The sequence below is a fragment of the Corvus kubaryi genome, unplaced genomic scaffold, assembly GCF_017639235.1.
Source record: "Corvus kubaryi isolate FWS band 111438036 unplaced genomic scaffold, C.kubaryi_AGA036_p1.0 37396, whole genome shotgun sequence".
In the NCBI taxonomy this organism is placed as follows: domain Eukaryota; kingdom Metazoa; phylum Chordata; class Aves; order Passeriformes; family Corvidae; genus Corvus; species Corvus kubaryi.
Genome location: NW_024581135.1, coordinates 5,714,972 through 5,732,738, shown reverse-complemented (window position 1 = coordinate 5,732,738; position 17,767 = coordinate 5,714,972). Strand labels below are relative to the sequence as shown.

General features: G+C 40.5%; 1 protein-coding gene across 5 annotated transcripts in view; it reads left to right on the top strand.

Moving 5' to 3' along the window:
* Positions 1–17,767, top strand: part of THSD7B (thrombospondin type 1 domain containing 7B) — a 301,488-nt gene that overhangs the window by 125,779 nt on the left and 157,942 nt on the right. For all 5 annotated transcript variants that reach the window (XM_042041089.1, XM_042041087.1, XM_042041088.1 and 2 more), the window contains exons 7-8: positions 7,614–7,769; positions 9,364–9,561. In XM_042041089.1, coding sequence (XP_041897023.1) covers positions 7,614–7,769; positions 9,364–9,561 — 354 coding nt within the window. The remainder of the gene's footprint in view (positions 1–7,613; positions 7,770–9,363; positions 9,562–17,767) is intronic.

The window sequence follows — 17,767 nt, the reverse complement described above, 5'->3', positions numbered from 1 at the left end:
TTCACTTGCTTGAGTCCTCTTTATTGTTTATTCAGCATAGTAAATTTGGCTAATAAAATGTATCTCTTACTACCTTCTCGCCAGAAATCATTGCAGGTTCCTATCTTCTTAATCTTTGTTATTTTACATCTGAAAATCCACATAAAACTCTCATGCCTGTACAAGGTTCTAAAGTTTTGTTTACACTTTCTTGCTTAATGAGTTTCTCTATCATATTTGTCTCCATATATTTATTTTTATTTGAGCTTGAATTTCAATAGCAGGTATGTGGCATAGTTGTGCCTTCATTATTTTTGGATAGCTTTTAGTGTTACCCTGAAAAACTATTTCTTACAGAAGTCCCTATTATTTTTATACCCCTGTTTCCTTTGAGAGAGATTCAACCCTCACCTGTTAGTAGACATAATACCTTGCCTGACTTACTCCACTGCAGTTCCCCAGCCTATACTAATTTTTGCTTTATTTTTAGGATGCAATTCCACCTAGTTCATTTTACATCAGATTGTTTTTTTATAAACTTGTGTGTCGTCAGCCGTAGCAGCAAAATCTCCTTTAGTCCACAACTGAGGACTTGGAAAATACTCAAGTACCTTTTCAGGTCTAATGGTTATGCTCTGATTCATCCCTGTGTGTATTCCCTTATGTAGTTTTGTCTTACAAGCTCCTTTACTGACAGAATCACAAATGGGTCTGAAGCTGAAAGTGGTCCCCTGCACTTTCATCTAAGTCCTACTTCTATGAGTCTCAAAACTATGATTTTATGGCCTTTATACATTCTTGTTTTCCTCAAAATATTGAGCTTTCTCCCTACTGCTGATAGACAAAAATGTCTATTCCTTTCTTATGTGATGAGTGAATTTTTTCATACTCTTCTCTATTCCCATATGGGAAATACTTTGGCATCGTGCTTTGTTTTTCAGAAATTGGAGCCTCTTTGGAGTTGCACAGAGATTAATTTGAGAAGTCCTTTCATTCATATCTTGTATTCTTCTCCATTTATTCTCATCCCTTTCTTTCTGCCCTATTGTCTTTTGTAGCTCCAAAATGTGCTCTTTTACCTCCCCTGCTCTGTACGCTCTGTTTCCTAATGAGGGTGCCACATCTATTTCCCTGTGAGTTCTTTGTTCTGTTCTGAATCATGTCCTTCCAATGTGTGTCTCCTGAGGGATTAGTGTTTCAAATTGGTGCATGTGGCACCTGTTCAGTAAACTATGGAAGTATCTTTGGGAAGAGGACGCTACCAGCGGAAAGTCCGAATTGGATGTGCCACCATCCCCTTGGGTGCCAGGGGTCTTGTGAAGCACCAGGTCCGACTCTTTAGGAGCTAAAAGTTGGTTGTGCAGGTTGTTGTTGTTTACAGCTGTTGCCATCCTGCATATTCATTGGAGAAGGCCTGTGTTGATGGAGATAAGCTGCCCATAGGAGTTGATGCAGGTTATGCACTGTTGGAGTGAATAGGAGCCCTGTGCGGAGTGTGAGCCCTGTATTAAATGCACACTTTTTTCTTCTGTTGTTGTGAATTTATGCTGGTGAAGCTGCAGGAATGAGAAGATTAATTTACTCTACGGAAATTAGAATTTTAGGACTTTGATGTTTAAATCCTGTTGTCCTTGTCTGGTTTATGAAATTGAAAAGGAATAGGTTAGAATATATTAGTAATGAGAAAACTTGACTAGGACCGTAGGAGGGAGAGAAATGATGGTCAGCAGTGGGGTGAAAAAAGCTTTGTTGAGCTGCGCCTGTTACAGCAACAGGAGCATCCAGCCTGGGGCTTAGCTGACCTGAACCACAGAAAGCAGATTCTCAGGTGGAACCTCTCCCACCCCAAGGATCCCTCTTATCCCAAACTAGTTATTTATCACTGGGATGGCTGTACTGACTTGAAAAGATTAGAAATACACCTCTGGAGTGTGAAATATATTCAGGGAAGTCTGTATCAGATTTATATTGCTGGGATGCCAAGTTATTGATCTGTAAGCTCACCAAATGCTGAGCAGAATTTATGAGATACAACTCACATAATGGAAAAATAAATATGTAACAGCTGGCTTCTTTGGGGGAAACCCTGTAGAAGCAGGAGAGGAAATGATTTTATTCAGATTATTGTAGTGCTTGACAGTAGTGTGTAAATGTGTATTTCAAAAATTTGAGTTTGGATCCATTAAGGAAAAAACCATTTTCCCTAATGCCTTTCAGAGGTGTAATATTTTCAGTTCTTTCATATCTTAAAACTAATTAAACTAAAATGAAGAGAGTAATGTTTAAAAAGACTTTGACAGTGAAAGAAGTCAGCCTTTTAAGAGGTGCCTTATAAATAGTAGGCCTTTTTTTATCAACAAGCTATTTGTTATGACCATGAATAGTTATCCCTTTATAAATGCTTTCATTTGTTTAGCTGGCTGTGGTACACAGCAAATAATATGCTGCCCAGTTAGTTCATGTGAGATACTAGGTTTTAGTCCAGGCTTTTATCTTTGAAAGCTAACATTTTAATTGTGTGTGTATTTTTATAATTATTCCCTTCCACTGAAACTGGATTAATTCCAATTCAAGACAGTGATGGTTTGTTCTGTGTAATTTTGTCCTGTTGCTGTTCTGAGGCTGGGGAGCTGCATTGTGTTCAGGCAGTAACATGGAGTGAGATGAGAAATTAAAAGGATTTGCATGTGTGAGGCTACACCACAAACTGGGACACTGGGGAGAGAGAACAAAGCCAGAGGTGTCTGGAACAGGAGACACTGGAGATAAATGAAGTTTGTGTGCTGCGGCCAGCGCTGTGTGGAGCAGCCTGGCTGCTCCTGGGATCCGCCCTGCTGCTCCTGGGATCCGTGATGAGCGTGTCACTAGCTTAGCTTTGGGCCACCTGTGCCACGTCCTGGTGTCCCAAACACATCCAGGCACATCCAGACACATCCACAGTGGTGCTTTTCTCATGGCAGTCACAGAAGAGGTTTCTCCTTCCTGTTGTGTGAATGCTGAACTCGGCAATGCTCACACTCTTACAAGGCTTTCATGAAGTTTTCATGGATTTTCTTCCCTGTTTTCTGTGTTTCTTCTCTCACCCTCTCTGGTGGTCTGCCCCAGTGATTTCCAGCTTTTTTTTTTGGGTAACAGCCAAAAGGCTCAAATATCCTGCAGAATCCTTTTTTCCTTCCCATCATTGCATTCACTGCCATCCCAGCATCCCTGTTGCCTCTGCTGTTTTTCCTGGACACTCTTAATGAATTGTCACCTCTGATCTGCTCAGTCATGTGGCTCCTGGTGGGGAGCCCCATGTTCACTCTGAATTTTTGCCAGATACATAGAGTCTGTTAATCTCCACAAATTCTGCTGTAGCAAAACAATGCAGTATCCCAGCTGGGATCACAGTCCTGTTGAACAGCAGAGGGAGGACCCAGGGATACATTTTATCTGTGTCACTTTAATAAAATTGTGGGGATTTTTATTGTTCTGAAATGCATTAAGCCATTGTTGCTCTTGGCAATCTACTATTAACCCTCTTTCATGCTGTGATTAGCCTTCTATTCATACGTTGTTCCTTGCCTATTAAATAGATTTTAATTGAAAATAGGCCTCCAACTTTGTGCTTAGTGGCTTCAAAATGAATTGATTCTTCCTCAAAGCATAAAGGAGCCCTTTCCATAAGACATGGGGTGCATTAGGCCCCTTAATGGAGGGATGCAAGGGACTGGGATTGGTGCCATTTCCAGGCTTGGTCAGATTGCATTCACCACTTCTCCCTTGTGTAATGTTTTGTTTTTGCTATAAAAATGTCTTTCAGGTTAGAGAAATTACTTACAAATGTTGTGCTGGGTTTACCCCTACTGTGTTTTTCACATGAAGGTGTTTTTATAACGTAACTTGCTCCTTTGTGGTTTTCTCAAGTAATTTCCCTTTGTATTGATCCAAGTGTCTTTGGTTTATAAGTCCCAGCAAAGGCAGTAAGAACTTTCACAAGGATATGCCATCCCTTTCTCATACCTGCCTTGTATCATGGCAATAATTTATCTGGATTGATTTTGCCATATGGTAAACATTTGGATTTGTTTCCTTGAGAATTGAATGTTACCTAAAATATGTAAGAGGCAGACCAGATAATATTTGTATGTATTCCAAATATATTAGTGATATTTAGCAAAGTCTCCTTTTGGTTTTGGTATGAAAAACACTTGGGTTTTCATTGTAAAAAGGAATTGTAGTTAAAGTCCAGGAAAAAAAGTGTTATTTACCTTCTGAGGAGTTGAAAAACCATGTTTGACAGGACCCCCTGCAAACAAAATGCCATCCTAGGCATTTCTGCCTCTGTCTGGTCAGCATTGCTTTTAACATAGTATTGGTATGTGTGCCTGCAAGTATCTGTCCACATGACTGTATTCAAAGATAATTTATTTATTGGCTTAAAATTACATTATGGAAATAATCATATCAGAGCTGATTTCCTCTTCCACTCTTCCTCCAAATCATTACCTCAGTAAAAATATATAAGGAAACAAGACACTTTAGAACCCAATTTATTATCTCCTGCTGGTAGCAATAACCTGAAAATAACAGCAAATAGTAAAATTCAAACTTGAGGCAAGACACTGGTGCTGGGAACAGCTGCAGTTGCATTTATAAAGGATAGATTCAATATAACAGCTATAGCAATGTGCAATGTTTCAGAGGCCCCCAGATTAGTACTTGATTGCTTTTTGAAGTTTATTCTATAGATTGGGAAGAACACAGGATTTTAAAAGGTAGGAACAAGCATCATAAATAAGCTGCTACTTGAATCAGAGATGTTGCCTCCCCCTCCCACTCTTTGCTTCCCTGGCTTCTGCCTTTCACCTTCCTCCAAAAACATGGCTAATATTGTTCCAAGGAAAATAATTACACAAAAAGCACTTTTTCTATATGAATGCAGGAAAATGCCACCACAGAGTCAATTATTGAACGAAATCAGAAAGCTGGCTCATTCCTAAAGACATTCCTGGCAGCTGTGTGGATTTATCATAGGCATAATGTCAGGTTTTCTCCTGAATAGGACATCCCCAGCCAGGCTACCTGTGCCATTTGGAGGCTGCAGTGTGTGAGAATTTTGGCATTTAAAAGGTTCACAGAAAAAGTCCCCCTTATCATTCCTTTACAATAAAGAAAAGACAAATTTGTTAGAGTATAAAAGAATGGCAGTAGAAGATCATATCAAGCTTTGAAATAAACCAGATTGAAATCAGAGTTTTTAATCAAATGGCTGAAGAAGGCATGAAATTCTGTTTTAAAGAGGACCCTGCTGGTCCTCCTGTCACTCTGGCTGGAAACTGTGTCTCTGTACCTTCCAGGTGTTGGGAAAGGATGGTATATGCATTTATCATTACAGCTTGGGTTTTTTTGTTCTGGTCTTATTCCTGAAGACTGACTGGAGGATTGCAGTCAGTGTAGAGTGAGTATAAGCTGGAACAGACTTGGAATGTATTTGGATATTTGATTAGAATGGTATTTTCTGATTTACCTTTTATAGAATGCAAAGAACTACTTAAGGAATTGAGCAAACAGGCAGCTTTACTCCAGTGACAAACGGGATGCTGGTCCTGGGAAAAATGCTAGAGTTAAATAGGGCATCAGCCCAAAGAAGGAAAAGGAGCAGGAGGCTGGTTGGCATGGACAGGAAGGCAGGGATTTCCATCAGAATGGGAAGAAGTCATCCATGAGTCTGGGATGGCTGGTAGCTCCTTTAACTTTTTGTAATCAATTTTTCTTGGTTTTTTTTAATCCAAAATCAATTTAAAATAATGTTGAGCACACTGGTTGGTTTTCAAGGAAGGAGAACCATTCAGCTGTATCTAGGCTTCTACATTTAAATAGTTAAATTCAGTACAGAAGCAACCTAAAACTCAGTGAGGAGGGAGGAGCCATTCCTGGCAATGACACCTTGAGTTAGAGCAAAGCAGGACTGGACTTTATTCCTTGGGTTGACCATTTGTATTCAGTTTTATTTCCTTTCCTTTCTCCAAATGAACTCTCAGAAAACTGATACAGTTTTGCAAAGCTTGATGCTGAGAGGCAGGTTAAGCCATGCATGAGACTTCTAGGGAAAATAAATACTCCTATCCTTAAAACTCTAATATTTATCTCATTCTGTCTGTCACTTTCCTTGCAAGGTCTCTAGAAAAGGTCTCTTTATGTGAGCATTCAGGTGAATTGGATTTATGCCACCTCATTCTAAGCTTTAAATGAACATGTCAGAGGCCTTACAGTGTCTCAGAAATCATTCAGAAAATCGTCTTTTTTGCTAAATATATTATCTTTCCGCTTAGAATTAAGTCACACTGTTGTTTAATCCTGTTATTCTGATGAGCTGGAATCCTAAACACTGATATTTGGTCTGAGTATCACTTCAGACTGATAGGTCTAAAGTCAGCTTCAGGATGTGCAAATCAAAATTTGTGATTTTCAGCACTAAAGTCTTGTGTTTAAAAAGAAAAAAGTTGTGTTTTTCTTCAAATGATTAATTTTAAAGAAAATGGTGTAATATCAGAGAAAGGAAAGATTACTCATATATTGAGCTTGTTTTTATAAATTGTTTTCAAATCAATTCCATGCATGGAAGCAAAGAAAAACAGACGTGAAAAATAAAAATGAGGATAAAACAAACTCAGTAGCTATAAAAATAAATGAAGTCTTGGTAATGCCATGGCAGAGTAAACTCAAACAAGCCTTTGCCTTTTTGAAAGACTGCTTTGATATTGATTTATCTAAAGAGACAGCCAAATTCAGCCCATAATGTAATTAAAATGCAATATCATATAATGACTCAGAGGACAGATTTAAGAGTCTTTCCCTTTCTTTTCCTTCCTCCCTCTGCCCCGAATAAAAAGGTGAGAGAAGTTAATTGAATCTAGAAATCTCTTACAATAAATGAAAATACAAAGAGAGTCAACTTTCCAAATCTACTGTCAGTATCAAGTAAACTGGTGCATGGCAGGGCTTGGGATTGTCTCATTTCTGGGATAAAGAGGGTTGGAGATCCATGGGTGCAGCAACTCGAGTAAATGTCTCTCCTCCCACGTAGGAAAGATGCTTCATGCTTATGTCTGTATAGAAGAATCCGAGAGCTCTGCTCAGTTTTATTGGAAATAGGTGAAGAAAATTCCAAGGTCTAGGCACTGCATCCATAATCCAGAGATGGCAGTGCCCTGAAGGGCATGGGAATGGGGAGAGTCCCCTGTGCTTGGGTTTTGCTCACCTGCCTCTGCCTGGCTCCCAATTGCAGAGGGAGCTTTGTGGATTTCCTTCTTAGGTAGCTTTCTCTTCAGTCCTGTCTGAAGAGGTCTCCTTGGCCATAAAAGTGGGGATTAGATCCTGGTTTGTTGCTCCAGCATTGCGAAAATCAGCACTCAATCTAGTTTTAAAGCACATGATTATCGCTAAGCATAGTCTCAACTGGCTTGCTGAATATGGGTGATTTAGATAAAACTTTTAAGTGCCTTTCTGAACACAGGATTACCGTTTTGCTCTGGGAGATAAGACCCTGAAAAATCACTGGATTTTGGTGCATTCTGAAAAACTAAGGCCAGCAGGACAGAGTTACAGCCTTGGTTCTCTTTTTTCCTTTTTTTTTTTTTTTGTTCTCCTAGTTGCCAGACCAGTTGATGGGAAGCTTTGCCAGGGCCCTGCCCCTGCCACCTCCCAGCTGTGTCACCTGCCGTGCCCGGCCGAGTGCGTGGTGTCCTCGTGGTCACCGTGGGGTCCCTGCCTGCCCGAGAGCTGCCAGCACCGCCATGGAGGGAGAGGTGAGCAGGGAATGGAATGTTGCACAAAGACTGCAAAAACACTGGGGTCACATTCAACATTGGGAGCTTAATGTGTTTTTTAGAAAAATTATTCTAATGCAGGATGAAGCTCTTGGATGTGTGTAGTGGAATCTGACCTTTAAAAGCTTTTTGCCATTCTTTGCGTGAGAAGAAGAAAATTTTCAAGCTGATTCAGGCCCTTTTATCCTTCACTGAACTTGTGCAGGAGGATTTCTTGGGCTAGCAGCTGCCAGGCTGCCCCTCTCCGATCCCCCTTGGAAGTCCTGCTGCATGCCTGGATTTCAGGGCGAGGTATCAGGATGGAGGTGTATCCCCCAGCCCTGAAATCTGGACTCAGGGGGACCTAAGAGGTTGTTCTCATTGTTCTGGGCTTGGTTTAAATTCCTGAAAGAAGGATATGCAAGTGTAATTCAGCCTCCCCTGGATTTTAGTTGACTGCTCTACATGTTTGTTGCTGCAACATGTTGAGATTCCTTGCAGAGCCTTTCCTAAGACTCTTAAGTTGCAAAGATGTCTCTTGGAGTGCATGTCAAGGAATGGATATTATTGTTTGGAAATTACACTTTTTTGACAACTTCTTAAGTTTGTGAAATGATTTGAACTGGTCAAAAATTTTCAAACAAAGAGAGAAATAATAAAAACCATAAATATTTGCAAAAGCATTTCACGTTTAAATGATTTTGAATAATTTCTTTTTGGTCATTTGAGAACTGTGGAAGTTTGATCTTTGTATTCTCTGGGATGGTTTTTTTTTTAATTTTCTTTTCTATTTCATGACCAAAGCATTTCCATGTGGCCTCTACTAATGCTGTGTATTTCCCCATGCTCCGAGACTGTCAGAGGAAAGACCCCCATGTATTTTTTTCTGCTTTTTTCTTAGAATTCTATGTCATTTACGTAACAGAACACACTGAAAAATACTTGTGTATTAGTTCTGCATTGTATATAGCAACATGACTTTTGGTTTTATTCAGAAGGAGGTAGATTATGTAATCAATTCTATGATTATTTCTGTAACCTTTTTCTTCCACTTCACATTTGGATCTTCCAGTTTAATAGGATGTCATTTCAAAGAGGTCTGATATGCATTATGTATCAGAAAACCTTACACCTTCATAAAGCAGAATACTAATTTCTTAGTAAACTGCTCTGCTGTGTCTCAAAACAAATCCTTTCGTTAGTGGATTCCCAGGCAGAATATAGATGTCATTTATATCTTCAGTTCCTTAACTGTTCCTCTCTTTTTATCTTAATGCTGCTATTACATTAATATATGCATCACTGGTAAATTTCGATATTCTGACGTGTATTTCTATCTAATGTTGATGAAAGGGAAAAAGAAATGTGAAAAATGTGGGTTGCTGGAATTCTTTGCACACTGTTAGATTTTGCATGCCTGGGCTGTGGGCACCTACAGCCGAGTGCTGTCCCAATCAATCCAGTTTGTAAATATCATTCTCTTGTTTGTCTTTAAATCCCCCAGCTCCAGATGCCCCATATAGTCCTCTTGCTACTAGATGATTGTATGAATATTTTTTCTGTTGTCCAGTTAATTCAGCTCTGCTTTTTCCAGGCTTTAGGATGAGACAGAGGCAAGTGGTCGTGGATCCGGTGGGCACCCTGGCAGGTTGTCCTCATTTGGTGGAATCCATTCCTTGTGAAGACGCGCGGTGTCACGAGTGGGTGGTTTCAGAGGGAGTGTGTGTGACTGACCGTGGGAAATGTGGGCCTGGACACCGCGTGCTGAAGGCTGTCTGCAAGAGCAGGAAAGGTGAGCTGGGCTGTGCTCCTAAAAGCCCCATGGTTTTTTGTGCCTCCTAAAATGACATTTTGTTGCAGAGTAATTGAGGTTATGTACAGTGGCTCCTTACTGAGTTTTTTTAAGAAACTTTCAGATTTTTGAGTTGACTGTGTTGCTCTTGAAAGCCTGGGGCTGATAGAACCCAGGATTTTGCCTGGTGCTTTCTATTTTACCCAAAAGGGGGATGGCTCATCAGTGCAGGTTGTGTGTTGTCATTGCTGGCCTTATCACCACAAAAGTGGGATATTTGTGCTAAAGTAGGGTTCTTGCTGAGGTCAGCAGCATTATTGGCATTCAGAATATCAGTCCAGCCCCCAGAACTACTTCTATCCTCAGTTTTTAGCCTGTGGTCTGAATATTTCTCTAATTGGGATAACACTGTTACAGCCACAAGCAGGGATGCTCGGTTGTGCTGCCAAAATTAATACAAGACTAAGATGTAAATGAAATGATTGTACTGAGTAATCCTTCCCTTGGCAGCAGTTTGAGACCTGCAGAGTGTTCAGTGTACAAGTTGCTAATAATGAATAAGTACATTTTTATGTGACGTTTACAAACAGCCAGCAAGATGTTATTTCTTGTGTATGGTTTGAACCTCAGCCAAAAGGTTCATTTCGTGATAAGGTCACTGTTGTCAGATCTTTAGATTCAATTACATGGAGCACAATTTTGCAGTCCTTAGTCACAGCAAGACTGTGCTATCATCTCAAAAGTGGCAAAATTGTGCAACTTTAGAGCCTGATACTGTATCTGAAATGGAGAATTCCTCTTTAACATGGTGCTGGGACTGATCACAGGAAACAATTTCAAGGTGGTAACAAGAGTGGTTAATTGGCAAGTGGTTAAAATAGTGTGTTGTTTATGAGGCATTAGAACCTGGCAGAAAGAAATAATGGCTGCTTTGTCCGAAGAGTGTGGATTCTCCTGAAATATATTTAAATCTGTGTGGTTTCCTTGTTAGTTTGCGAGAATGGGGGGAAAAAAGAAACCTTCAACTGTTATAAAATGACACAGCCAGAATATAGAGAGCAAAGAGCTCACTCTGAATTTTGTGTGAGTGGTCTCTGCTGGTGTGTGATGATTACTGTAGGTCCAGGCCAGCAGGATGTGTGCAGATGGAGTATAGTATTGCTGAGGAGCACCATGTACTTGACACTGCTAAAATTGTGCCAGCATCCATCTCTGTGCCCCAGCTTGTGCCGGGGACAGAAAGCATGTTCCATTGCAGCTGCTCATTGATCTCTGATCAGCTGTTTTCTGTGGCTATGATCTTTCAGAACTCAGGCCTTTGAAGTGTCTGTTCTTCACTCAGTTGTTCAACAAGGTACTGGAAGTCTCACAATACCCTTTTCATTTCAATTATTCTGTGGATGTTCTAGTCACAAAAAAACCAAACCATTCTTCCCACCCCGCCAGCCTGAGGCAAACATTGTAACTAGATGTGATCAGTGTCCACTTAAAACTGAGGTTTCACCAGGAAATATCCAGGTTACCAGGCAGGTTAGAATCACTGCTTAATACTACTCTCAAGCTTTTTTCAAGTCTTGGTTGAGTATGAGAGGTCTGGAAGAATCCTTAAAAGTAGAAGTTGGAAGAAGAGTCAAATTGTTTCTTCTTCTCTCAATTCACTAACATAGTTGCTTTGTTCATAACCTTATTTATTTCCTTCTGTAATGTTCTCTTACCTAGATTTCCTTTTCAAAAAGTAGTCTGCTTTTTTTTGGATAAAAGTTGGAGTAAGTGTCAGCTTTGCTTAATGTGTTTTAGCTGGTTAGTTGGCAGTAGGAGGTCAGGAGGGAGTTGTGGTAATCTGATATGTGTCATTTACAGGTGAAATAGCATAAGGCCCGTGTCCATGCCAGGCATTGTACACAATACAATTCAGTATTCTGTGCAAGCAACGGCCCTGCTGAAAGCTGTGTTGTGTGCTGCTATTTTCATTTACTTAAGCGTCTTCTGTTGAATTCAGCTCTGTCTCCTAAAATCCAGTGATTTATCCAGTCATTCTGTCATCCATGCCTGGCATTATTTGCTCAGTATTCCTACTGAACGCCTGAAGGGATGAAAAAAAAATATTTTTTGGACCCTGTTAAATGCCAAAATCCAGTGTATCATCATCTTAACAGTTCATTTGGGCCTGGAGTTGTGTTGATTAGGGTACTTTGGGTTGTCTCTGTATCCCTGCTGGCAAAATGCCGTCATTTTCATGCAAATGCCAGACTTTGTGATGTGATGCTCTCCTCGTGTTGCTGCAGTGTGCTCACTTCTCTTCACAAGCAGTTTCTCTGTCAGTGCTGTTGGTGTCAGCTGTGCTGCAGAAGAGTTTGCCATCAGGCTTCTTGTCCTTTCCTACCTTCTCCCCGCCATCCTCAGGGGCTAAACCCGTGTCCTTTGCCACCTGTGCTCGGCTGTGGAACGCTGGGCTCTCCATGGGTCAGACACAGGAGGCCTTTTCCATGTGGAATCTGTTTGTTCACTTGCCAAAGAGGAGCTTCTGGTCAGCACATTTTCCTTCTGCCGTGTACTGTCCATGGTGCCAGCCCAGGCCGTGGGAGAGGTGAGTGGGGAGCAGGGGCTAACAGACCTCTCTCTCCAACTGAAGCCTCACCTTTGAATCCCTTGTAGTGTCCTTCCTTTCCATGTTAAAAAGCCATCCTTTCTGGTGAGACTGTGGGGCACTGACCCAGGTAACAAACTGCTGCTGGCTGGAGCTGGAGCTTGGACAGTTTGGGAGCGAGTCCCAGATGGGTCAAGCAGGGTTTCTTTATGCAGGGTTTCTCTGTAGACTTTCCTGTCAAAACAACATTTCTGTGTAAGGGCTTGCAGGAACTTCAGTGATGTAACACTTGTGCTCAGCCTAGAGGTACAGTAATGGCTTTTTGTTTCTTAAATAGGTTAATTTGTAATAATGAAGTGGTTCCACAGAGCGCATACTATGGACAGCAGGGTTTTATGTAGTAGCTGGAGTCTGTAATTTGTGATTTGCAGTACTTTAGCATAGATGAGGAGTAATGAGAAGACAATAGTAATCTCATTACTTTGTCATTATTAGGTGTCTGCTCCCACCTAGAAGTGTCTCCAATCTCTGTTAATAAGTTACTGAACACATGCAAGATACTCTTAGTGTCTGGTCCATATCCCTTGAGTGCTTCTCTTCTGTATCAACAAAAGGCAGTAGTGTAATAAATCAAATTAAATTAAATAACATGAAGTAATGCACAGAATGGGGAAAGACTTCTTTTGTATGCTTCTTCTAAACAAAATTTTTCAGGATGATATTTTTTATTTAGCTAGTGAAGGTCAATGGATATGTTTGGGAAAGTCTGTGAATCCAAAAGAACAGTATAGGAAAATTGATGATTGTACTAAAAATTGGATTGTGTAAGTGTGTCATTGGCTACATTGATCTATAATTCAGATAAAAGAATTTATTTGAAAACTCTTCATATTTACAGACACCTCAGGAATTAGTGGTGATTTTTCTCAGAGTGGTTGTTTTCGGCTGTTCAGCAGGAATTGAATAATTGCCCGTTAGTAATGTATTTTTGGGCAGATTGCTGCAAGTGTCTGACATTTGGTTTTGGACAGCCTTGATTAGAACCGACAGACATTACTGTGCATTGACCAGATGAAAGGAACTCCCTGAAAACTTTCCAATTCACAAAACACGAACATGCTCAAAACTTTTTCATTTTCAAATGCAATTGTGCAGTAGCCAAAGCATATTGTGTTTCATTTTTTGAAGACAGTGACCAAAACCATCTTTCGTGTGCTTTGCTGCTTTTGTCTTTTTAAGTGGTACAAGCACTTTGAGTGTGGTGAGTCAGGAGACCTGCAGACAGCAGGGCTTGGCTCAGGGTCAGCAGGTAGAACTTCAGTCCAGACAGGAGCAGTTTTGCCTTCAGAGGTAATTTCATAGTTGTTTGAATTAGATGCTAAGAAATATATAAACCTGCTGGGTTCAGTCTGATGAAGGAATTTGGGCACCCTCTTTGTTGTTATTTTCCATATCTATTTTAGGCTGCATTAATAATAGAAAATGAGATTGAAACGAGACAAATGTGGAACCAGACCTTGTTTTTAGAAATGCCTATTATGCAGCTTGTGCAGAGTAGTCATTATGGTAAGGAGTACAACCTGAGAACATTCGTGAAAGCAACTATAACAATAAACTCATGAAATAACAAGTATGACTCATAAAAGTAACAATTCATTTTCCGAGCATTTTATAAATGTTTCTGACAATGCCATAAATGAATTCTTGCCTATTAGCTGTGCTCTTGAGTAGATTGTAAAATGTTATTATTCAGAATCATACCCACAAGTCATCAATCTATTTTGCTGGAATTCCCATGTCATCATTTATTAATTTGCTTCTGCTTGTTCAGATTCCTACCAGAAGAACTATTAGTAGCAAAGAGAATTTCTCTGTGACAGTGAACAGCATGGTGTCTTAAGTAATCAAATATATGAAATAAGTCATACCCAAAGGCTTAATTGTTTTAATCGGAAATTATTAGATCAACAACAGGGATTAATACAAAGGTCACGTGATTTTGCTGGATTCAGGCTCTTCTAGTCTACTCCTGGTTAACAAATGTAAGCACAGCTCAAAAGCTGCAGAGTATTTGCCTTTCTGTACCATCAGCTTGGGTGTCAGGGTTTCTTTGGTTTGTGGGAGTTGAAATTCATAGAATCAGAGAATGCGTCGAGTTGGAAGGGACTTTAAAGATCACCTCATTCCAATCCCCTCTGCCATGGGCAGGGATGCCACGAGGTTACTCGAGGCCCCGTCCAACCTGGCAATCCAAACTTGTTACATATCTATGCTGTCTTCATTTTGAGGACAGTATTTATAACAGGGCTGAATAATCTCTCTTATTCATAATTATAAGATTATTTTTATTCATAATCTCTCCCTTATTCATGCACAGGTCATGCAGTGCCAGGGAGATGCAGGTGCTGAGCCAGAGGAACAGAGTCCAGAGGGGCCCAGGATGCTGCTCTCTCTCTCCCCCCGTAGCACCCGAAGGACTGGTCCTGGGACCTGTCACAAAAACACCATCTTCAGCACCTTCTGCCTCACCTGGTGCTCTGAGGCACCCTGGGGGTGTCTGTGCACCCCTCCCAGCTTCATCTGATAAATGATAACACCTGGCAGGTCTCAGGACTTGAGGCTGTACCAGGTGAACCTCCCTGCTATGGACCATCTGTCAAGGGGGCAGCTTAGGAATAAACCGTGCTGCCAGAGGGGTTCTGGCAGCACTGCTGAGAGGAGCTTCAGCACAACAGTTTTATTTCCCTGTGCCATCTCTTTGGTTCTTGGCAATTGCAATCTAGAACCTGGCACTTGCCAAGAAGATAAGAGGGTTTTTGTTTTTAAGTGTTAATAAGTTCACAGAAAATGGACATGTTTGGGTTGAAATACACCTATTTCCAAGTTTCTGTTCCATGTGGCTGTTTTATTTGTAAACCTGGAGAACAATATTTCAGAGAAAAAATTTCTTTCAGTAATTTTTAGATTAAATGATTAATGTTTTTGGGAGTTTTTTTGTAAATGAGCTAGTGTTAAACAAAATTAAAAATTCAAAATATTTTTAAAAGAGGTTGTTAACAGAAGCAAAATACTCCTTTCTGATTAAGCAAACATTTTACCTTACCTTGAAATTATTTATTTCCTAAATCCTCCCCCAGTCTCTCTTCAATTCTACTTTAAACATTATTTTATTCTTCCTTTTCTCCTTTTCCCTTTCCTCCTTTTTTTCTTCTTTTTTTTTTTTTTTGGTTCAGTGCCCAAACAGAAATCCATTATTCACACAACTCAATTGCCAGAGCAGACACTGAAATCCTGTTGGAATTGAAGCGAGGAGTAAAGGGAAGTAAGGTAATCAAAGCAGTGTTATTTTAAGATCCAATATTACGTTCTGCCAGGGGTTGACAGTGAAGCTCTGCACTTGGAGAAGTTGATGACTCTTTGGGGGTAGAATATTAACAGTGGTGTGCTCAGCTGCTTGCCTGTGCTTCCAGGGCAGTCCCAGTGTGTCCCGTGGTCCCCAAGAGTGTCTGTGATCCCTGCTCCACTCTGTGCGCAGCATCCCGAGGGGCAGGAGCATCCCCACCAGCTGAGCCCAAATCCTGCAGGAGGAAGGCACTGCAAGGGCACAGGACAGCTGGTTTTCTTCTTCCTTCAGGGCATGAGGGAAGCAGCCCTGAAGGACCTGACAGTCCTGTTTTAACACAAGTCATAGTATCACTTACGTAGGAGAAGAGTCCAATCTCAGCAAAGCCAAGTTCTTACCTGGATAGAATTCATGATTTTTCATTTTCCAGTGGATTAATGATATAGAATTAATGCAGATTCTGTTTAATTTCTCAGAGAACAGATTTACCACGTTCAATTTACCGAAAATAAGTTTGAAATAAGTTCTTTCCTCATAGTTCCTGGAGTGTATCCCACCATACCCCATGACTGGAGCTGCTGATCCCAAACCAGTTTGTTTTCCTGACTTTTAGAAACACAGATTCTAAAAGGCTACGTGTAAAGCTTTGTAGCAATTAAATAAGATGCATGTTTCTCATTTAGCAGCCCTGGTGGAAGGAAGATGTTGCAGTGTAGTAGCAGGGCTGAGTATTATGAGTGTTTGAGGAATGCTGAAGTATGGTGTGTGAGTTGTTCCTTAGATTTGGGACCAGTGTTTCTTGTAGTCATAAAGATTGATGTTCTCTTTGAGCAGGAGGCTTGTTAACGAGCCAGGTGGAGTGGATTTAGTTACCTCCATCAAGCTTTACCTGCCAGCAGCTGGTACCATGCCAAATATTTGCTGTCTCCTGCTGGAAACATTTAAAAACTCAAAATGCAGATTTTGCCCTGCTCTAGGACTGGTTCACAGACAATCTGAGGACAGATACTGCCATGTTCAGGAGACTTTACTGTCTTTGAATCCTCTACTGAAATTGATGTCTGCAAAAGAAACAGAAGATCAGCTTCAGGTTAATTTTAAGGTAAACTGTGGGAAAGTTAGAGCTTTCTCTGCTTAGTCACACTTTAACAGTTTTGCTTCATTCAAGATTAGAGCAAACCTGTGGCCCACCAGCCAAGGAAGACAGAAATGGAAAAGTCTATAAATGATTGTTGTAGTAGCTATGTGTGTGTAAATAACTGTCTAGCAGTCAGGAATATTTCACTAAAGTATAGGCTGAAATATCTAATGCTGGACAGGTGCAAGGTTGTGGGCTTGAATTGAGAGGTTGAACTCAAGCATACTCTGATTCATTTTCTTTATCTTTGAGTGCAAATACATTGCATGATTTCCAGCTAAGCTGTGCTGTTTCAAATGCCGGTGGTGTGTCTTGTGTCAGTCATCCAAAAGGCAGCTACAGTTGGTATCCAATGGTAATTTTAGCTCCTCATATTTGGCTGATGGAGATACAGTGGAGTTTATTAGGAATAAAGCCAGCTTTCATCCTTCCTGTGCTGACAGTGTAAGGTATTACAGCCACCTGTGAAGTTTTTTTTTTTTTCTGTGCCAGCTGAGTGTGAGCTTGTGGTCAGTGCAGAATGCCCTCAAATGAATTGCTATGCAAAACCGGGGCTCTTTTCAGTATCTAATGCTCCTTTTTGATACCCTCTGTCTCCAAAAGATGTTTTACAAGACTTCAGAGCAGTGCTAAAATGGTGAGGGCAAAGGCTGTTTCTTCCCTGTGGCTGTTTCAGCAGAGAGGAGATGGATTTTCAAATACCCAGCTCCCACTTTCACTGGTGAGAGGGAGCAACAGGTCCTGATGTTTTTTAAAAATTAACCTGGGCTTCAAACACTTGTAGGTTAGGAACAAAGGGTCGAGGTAGTCCTTTCAGAAATGGGAACTATAACATTAAGAAAAATACAAACATCAATTAATATGGCAAACTCTGTATTGCCCTTTCTGTTTTAAATGTTAAGGAATAAGTTTGACCTACGTTGATCTGAGCTTGTGGTAAAGGTTACGTAAAGAGCAGGGGGTGTGTGTGTGACCTGTAGGTCTGTTACTTTGGTGTAAGTGCTTTGAAGAATCTACATAGAACGATTAGCATTTATATACCAGGCTAGTACATATGTATAGTTTCAAACTATCTTTTTATGAACTACTTTTAGTGTCTAGGAGGTCTTTATTAAGTTTAATGCTTTCTAACCTTTTG